The following is a 7,016-nucleotide window of genomic DNA, read 5'->3' as shown; positions in this document are numbered from 1 at the left end:
TGTGTGAGGGTGTGTAAGTGTGTGAGTGTGTGTGAGAGAGTGAGTGTGTTTGTGTGTGAGGGTGTGTGTGTGTATGTCTGAGTGAGTGTGAGGGTGTGTGTGAGAGAGTGAGGTTCTGTGAGGGTGTGTGTGTGAGAGAGTGAGGGTGTGAGTGTGAGGGTGTGTGTGAGTGTGAGAGAGTGAGTGTGTGAGTGTGAGGGTGTGTGTGAGGGTGTGTGTGTAAGTGTGTGAGTGTGTGTAAGTGTGTGAGTGTGTGTGAGAGAGTGAGGGTGTATGAGTGTGAGGGTGTGTGTGAGTGAGGGTGTGTGTGAGTGTGTGAGTGTGTGTGAGTGTGTGTGTGTGTGTGTGTGTGAGGGTGAGTGTGAGGGTGTGTGTAAGTGTGTGAGTGTGTGTGAGAAAGTGAGGGTGTGTGAGTGTGAGGGTGTGTGTGTGTGAGGGTGTGTAAGTGTGTGAGTGTGTGTGAGAGAGTGAGTGTGTTTGTGTGTGAGGTTGTGTGTGTGTGAGTGTGAGGGTGTGTGTGAGTGTGAGGGTGTGTGTGAGAGAGTGAGGGTGTGTGTGTGAGAGAGTGAGGGTGTGTGTGAGTGTGTTCATGATAGACAGTCCATGATATCTATGATGGTCTCACAAGGCATGTAAGACCAGGCCTGTGTGTGTTTGTATGGAGATGGTGGGTCAATGTTCAGACACAATAAGGAAGTGAACTCTGAGACTCGACTCAACAAACTCCTGACGACAAAGATGGAGCTGCTCGTGAAGATCCAGCTGCTCACCTTCTGCTCTACGGTTCTCAACAGCGTCTTCCTGGTGAGCCGAACCGGGTCAACCAGCTGTCAATCAATACTCACACGGTAGCAAGTTAGAGTCTCTGAATCTGTGTGGTTGAAGTGACTTCAGGCTGTGAGCTGAATGAAAACCTTTGAGGTCTGTCTGTACACGCGTGTGTGTGTTAGTGTGTGTGTGTGTGTGTGTGTGTGTGTGTGTGTGTTTGTGTGTGTGTCTGAGGAAAGTCAGTGTTCCTCTGTGACAACATATGATGTCATCATTCTGACTGGAAAGAGAGGAAGGAGCATGTTTCTGAGTAAAACAGCAGTCGGGAGCTGAGACTGTTGACCTTTGACCTCTGCAGGCTCTGGGTGTGAGTGTGGCTGGCTGTGGTGTCTGGATCCTCTTTGACAATGGAAGCTTCATGACCGCCATTTCCTCTGGTAACACATCACCGTCCCATTGAAGTGTTTTCAGATGGAGTTATGGAGTTCGTTACGTGTGTGTGTGTGTGTGTGTGTGTGTGTGTGTGTGTGTGTGTGTGTGAGTGTGTGTGTGTGTGTGTGTGTGTAACACGCGCCTGTGTGTTTTCAGATGAGTTGAGGATGGTGGGGACAGCGTTGCTGCTGATTGGTGGAGTGGTGATGGCAGTCAGCGTTGTGGGGTTTTTAGGCACTCGCAGCGAGAACCGATTCCTGCTGCTGATGGTGAGGCAGCATCACCTGGCACAGTTCTGTGATCAATAATGTGTCTGATCAATGGTTGTGATTAGTAAGCAGACGTTGAGGATCTTCGGACTGTGAACACGTCACCCACCCAAACCAACATGGCCGCTGAAATGTTGGACGTGAGACATGACATCTGTGCTTGTCCTCCTCAGTACTTAGGTGGCCTCCTGGTGCTGCTGCTGGGTCAGCTCTTCGTCCTGTTGCTGCTGGTCTTCAACAAATACCAGGTCACACACACACACACACACACACACACAAACACACACACACACTTGAATAAAGCTGTCCAAAAAAGTGAAGCAGCTGTTTGTTATGCTATGCTACACTTTGCTATGCTATGCTATGCTATGCTACGAGGTTCAGCACTTTGTCCTGCTGCAACAGCACGTGATCTTGTCGTCCGATGTCTTGTGGTCAGCTGGAGGACAGTCTGGACACAGCGGTGGACGGGATGATACTTCATTATGGGAACAACCACAGCAGGCAGGACAGACTGCTGGACAACCTGCAGCAGCATGTGAGATGGTTCCTGGTCCAGGTCCCACAGATTCCTGCTGGTTCCTGTGCTAACTGATTTGATTGGCGTGTCTCTGAACAGGGGATGTGCTGTGGCAGGACAGGCAACTCTGATTGGCTGAAGAACTCTTTCATCCAGACGTTCAACCTGACCGGTCCATTCATTCTTCCTTGTTCCTGTTTCAGCTCGTATCACCGCGGCAACGACACACCTTGGTGCTCTGAGCTGCTGGAAAGCAGGCGGGTGCTCACTGGGATGGTGGTTGGACCAGGAAATGACCCGTACCATCAGGTGCCATAACACACACACACACCCCGCACTACCTGCCCCACAAAGAAGATGAAGCCCCTGCTAAAGTCCATCTCACTTGCGTTCGGTAAATTACTGCCGCAGATTCTGCTTTTCCAGTGTTCCAGCCGGTCGAGTCCAGCAGATCTGAAACCCCACAGGAGAAGAAAAACAATATGTGCCACTTTGGAGCTACTTTAGTGCCAGAAAAGGAGCCGCTCCTCCTCTCGTGTGCTGCTCGCACGCTCATGACGCTGTGCAGGCGCACTGAGGCTTTGCCAGTCAGACAGCAACCACAGCTGGTTTTCCTGTGGGTGTGTCCTGCTAGTGTGTTCTGAGCTAACACGCTAAGTTAATGAGTGTGAGAGTCAGGATGATGAACTGCAGCTTGTTTCCTGTTCACAGGTGTGTGTTGTATTTTTGAGTCACAGGTTTAAGTGTGTTTGCCGCTGCAGGGCTGTAGAGACAAGCTCATTGATTGGCTGCAGGAGAACACGCTGACCATCGCCGGCATGGACGTCAGCCTCATTGTTGTCCAGGTAGCAAAGGTCACTTCTGATTTGATCATAGGCCCATTGTCCAGGAAGGTCAAACATGGCGTCTCAGCTGGCTGGTGGAGACATCACAAGTTCTGCTGCCGCTCTTTAGTGTGGTTCTGTCTCCAGGTGCTTCAGGCCGTCCTGGGCTTGTCCCTGTATCGCACCTTTGGCCAAAAAGCTGCTTCGAAAAGGACGAATCCACAGGTTGATGCTGACTCCGCCCACCCAGACTCTACCACCAATAGTCATTTTGCTGAGCAGAGCCTCGCCTATGTGGACACTGAATGGGAAGATACAGAATCCACCCACCCAGAGCTTCACCATGGCAACCCTTTGGCTTGTCACCTTGACAACCAGAGCCACATAGACAGTTCGTGATGTTAAACGGAAACGTCATGGGTCGATTCTCCGCAGCGTCGGTCAGCGTGGAAGTGCCTCCAGAAGCTCAATGACAGAGAGTCAGTCAATAACTCACCTCCATGTTTCTCTCCACCGTCCACATGACTGCTTCGTCCTTATGGAGACGCCACGGCGCCTGAGTCATGACATCATCACGCCGGTTGTTGATATTGTCTCTGTCATTCACTTCATCAGTAAAGTTTCTTCAAAAAAGAAGCATTGGTGGAATGATTTTTAGATTCTTAACCCTGAGAGGTGCTGTCAGCCGCCCCCCGGGCCTCTTCGGCAGCCATCTTGCAGCGACACCTGACGGAGCTAAAGGACTACAGCAGCACCGGTGACCAGCTCAGCGCCGGCCTCAGCTCCTCCTCAGTCCCCTGACGACCTTTGACACTGGAGCTTCTCTGGTAACTTTCAAAAGAAAGCAAAGTACGACAGAAGGACATTTTCTGGTTTTCGTTTTTTTATTATTCTTATTTATTCAGAAGTGTCAGCAGTGTAAACGCACCAAACAGAAACAGGTTCAGCACTCCTACTGGTAACTACTGGACCCTCGCCGCCGCGGGTCACTGCAGGTCCACTATGGGACAAAACAACCTTCATCTTTCAATCATTTTTCGATCAACACTTCTTCCCATTCAAGTAAATCTTAGAAAGACAACAGCATAGGTTCAGCATCTACTGTTACAAGTATTTCAGTACTACTGCATTCCTGCAGTACATATATTCTATCGTTGAGGAGAATATTTGAAAAAAAGGGAAAGAATGACATAAGTTTAGCTCAAATCAAAGTATTTTGAGTCATACTTCCGTGGAGTAACAGTGCTTTTACTTCCACCTCAGGTACACACCTACTCACACACACACGCTCACGTATTACAACTTCATTCAAATATAAGAAAATATACAGAAAATATAAATAATTTTAAATAAAATGTCTAGCGTTTTCATCTTGGAAGAATCTGGAAGGAAATCAAAGACTGGAATCAACATGAAGCATGTCGGTGTCACCTGGAGCCCTCGCGTTGACCCCTGTCAACCCAGGTCACGGGGTCACGGTGTGTGAGGCGCTGATATTGATACGAGCGTATAGAACACACAGGCCTTTGGTGGTTGCTTCACATACGATGACGTCCCTGTGAGATTTATCTTATTAACGTTGTGAAAACCCCACAATAGTTTAATACTGAGTGACATAAGAAACATCATAAACTTCTCAAGACAGAAAGAGAACATTTTTCCTGTGGGGGTGTTCCGTCTCCACGCCAACGACGCTGACAGACATCAGACCAACAACCACGGAAACGTTCACAGACGGTGGTCATGTTGGGAGACAGCAGAACGTGCGAGTGAGTGGTTCAGTTTCACCACCTGCTGGATCCAACAACTCACACACCTGACAGATGCACGCAGCAAGGAGAGGTCTGAGGTAGGAGAGGACGGCGCCACCGAGGGCGATAAGGTGGGCGCGCAGTCTGATTGGCCTTTCTGGAAACCCTGCAAACACACATCAAAGCTGTCAAAGCTGCGTCCTTCATCATCACATGCCCTACAGAATCAACCAATCACAGCAGTTTCTGGCTGATGCTAAGCTAGTCGGCTGCACGGTGGAGCAGTGGTCCTCCCTGTGGCCCCCAGCAAGAAGGTTGTGGGTGGAGCAGTGGTCCTCACGGTGGCCCCCCAGCAAGAAGGTTGTGGGTGGAGCCCCGGCTGCAGCACGGGGTCTTTCTGGGTGAGTCTCCATGTTCTCCCTGTTCCTGCTGGGTTCTCTCTGGTACTCCAGCTTCCTCCACAGTCCAAAGACATCAAGAGGGACCAGGTTAATCCAGACTCTAAATTGACCGTAGGCGTGGCTGGGAGAGCCAATGGTTGTCTGTCTCTATGTGTTGGCCCTGCCATGGACTGGTGACCTGTCCAGGGGGAAGGCTGCTGGGATAGGCTCCACCCCCACCACCCTCAACAGGAGGAGAGGGGGAACATGGATGGCCAGTCAGCTGCGCTACCTAGCTAGCACCAGTTCTAGATGGATAGAACACAAAGCTACTGAACTGAAGATTGTAGTAGAAACCGTACTCTGCTATGATTGGTTGATTGCGCTGAGGTCATGTGACAATGCTTTGAAGATTTGCTACCCCCTGGACCTCCGGACCTTCCACTCTAGCATCAACCAGATCTGACCTCCTGTACTTCAGTGAGCCTGTCAACATCCAGGTGACATCATTTCCTGCATGAATAGGACTCACCATTTGTTCCAGCAGGTCACTGTTCAGGGTGATGGCGTCATCCAGACTGGTGCTGTGGCCACAGAAGGGCGACGCCTGCTCGGCACACATGGAGTAGTGGGACAGTCGGCACATCAACTTGGAGGTCTGCAGATTCAACAACATGCCATTTAATGTTTGAACACTTTGGACACACGGAGGACAAATAGGATTCACTCCAGATGGGCGGAGATCTTTGTCCACCTTCTCTGGGGGGGCGGTGTCGTCTGTGCAGTTCAGGTCCGGCAACACAACACTGTTTCCTGTCTGGAAGCTGCTGTGGTTTAGCAGCGCCACCAACAGGTCAGCAGTCATGCTCTGCAAATCCTTGTTGGCTGTGCTCCATGGTAACACTCTGCCTGCACCAAGCTCCGCCCACAAGCCCACTAACAAGAATAACAGGCACCCACAATGCACTGCAACAGGAAGGAGAGACACTTTCATTCCAGTGATGAGAGTGAGATGAGTCACATGACCAGCTCTGAACAAGCATTCACATTTGCTACTCTTCTTCTGTTCCACAGACGTTTCACTCAGCTGGATCAGGTACACAGAATCTGACACAAACGTTTTTATCACTTACGTTTTGGCTTTGTGTAGTTTTTTTTCTGCAGCTTTTATTGTTTCAATGAAACAGACGATGAACCAAACTATCTTAAAAATAACTTTATTTACACAAAAACTCACAGACAATTGTTCCTGCAAACTGAAGAAGACTCACTCACTGGTGTTGATGCAGCAGCTCAGAGCACTGGCAGGTCTCTGGGAAGCTCTGGTGGTCTCTGGGAAGCTCTGGTGGTCTCTGGGAACGTCTGGAGGTCCCTGGGAACCTCTGGTGGTCTCTGGGAAGCTCTGGTGGTCTCTGGGAAGCTCTGGTGGTCTCTGGGAACGTCTGGAGGTCCCTGGGAACCTCTGGTGGTCTCTGGGAACCTCTGGTGGTCTCTGGGAACGTCTGGAGGTTCCTGGGAACCTCTGGTGGTCTCTGGGAAGCTCTGGTGGTCTCTGGGAACCTCTGGAGGTCTCTGGTGGTCTCTCTGAGAAACTCTGGTGGTCTCAGGTAGTCTCTGGGGTTCTGGTCCCCTGCTGGATGTGGCTCTGGACTCTGGTCCTGGTGTGCCATCCTGGGCCTCATATTTATGAGAGAAGGTTCCAGGGGCGTAACATCCAGCGTGACTCAGACGTCATTTTCATCATCACTTATGTTCTTCCCTGTACGTAAAGACGCGTGTTCCCGTGACGAGGAAGCAGGAAGCTGCTGTCAGTGACCAATCTGCTGCTTGGCTGCCTGGTCTTCCAGCAGACGATTTCCTCGGCTCACTTGTTTTCAGGAATGAAAACATTAACTTTGCGGAACCAACATGCTGCTTCTGTTCCATTTGTGAATGCGATTGTTTGTTCAGTGAAGTTAAATCAACTGACAAATATCAAAACTTTGAATTCAATCATGACTCATCATTCTTTCATTACTGCCCTGTGTTTTTGTGAGGTCTGTTGAAGAAAGAAACCAGCTGACAGGCAGCCA

General features: G+C 50.1%; 2 protein-coding genes across 3 annotated transcripts in view; one reads left to right on the top strand and one right to left on the bottom strand.

Moving 5' to 3' along the window:
* Positions 1-3,603, top strand: part of LOC147252733 (CD82 antigen) — an 8,452-nt gene extending 4,849 nt beyond the window's left edge. Inside the window, exons 2-9 of one of the 2 annotated variants that reach the window (XM_086217475.1) lie at positions 665-804; positions 1,127-1,205; positions 1,357-1,469; positions 1,643-1,717; positions 1,909-2,007; positions 2,089-2,298; positions 2,751-2,834; positions 2,961-3,603. In XM_086217475.1, the coding sequence (XP_086073601.1) occupies positions 665-804; positions 1,127-1,205; positions 1,357-1,469; positions 1,643-1,717; positions 1,909-2,007; positions 2,089-2,298; positions 2,751-2,834; positions 2,961-3,212 (1,052 nt within the window). In that variant the 3' untranslated portion in view covers positions 3,213-3,603. Of the gene's footprint in view, positions 1-664; positions 805-1,126; positions 1,206-1,356; positions 1,470-1,642; positions 1,718-1,908; positions 2,008-2,088; positions 2,299-2,750 lie in introns of both variants that reach the window. The other variant, XM_086217474.1, reaches the window with a different exon arrangement.
* An 85-nt stretch (positions 3,604-3,688) lies between these two features.
* Positions 3,689-6,697, bottom strand: LOC147252732 (uncharacterized). The gene is made up of 4 exons (XM_086217483.1): positions 6,220-6,697; positions 5,699-5,910; positions 5,477-5,602; positions 3,689-4,730 (listed from the first exon to the last, which is right to left on the bottom strand). Coding segments are annotated over exons 1-4 (528 nt in total). The 5' UTR covers positions 6,221-6,697; the 3' UTR covers positions 3,689-4,541.
* Between the last annotated feature and the right edge of the window lie 319 nt (positions 6,698-7,016).

Source organism: Aulostomus chinensis, chromosome 11 (genome assembly GCF_037954235.1).
Source record: "Aulostomus chinensis isolate RoL2024-O1b breed Wild chromosome 11, RoL_Achi_v1.0, whole genome shotgun sequence".
In the NCBI taxonomy this organism is placed as follows: Eukaryota; Metazoa; Chordata; class Actinopteri; order Syngnathiformes; family Aulostomidae; genus Aulostomus; species Aulostomus chinensis.
The sequence above is the reverse complement of the archived record's forward strand: the minus strand, read 5'-3'. Positions and strand labels throughout refer to the sequence as shown.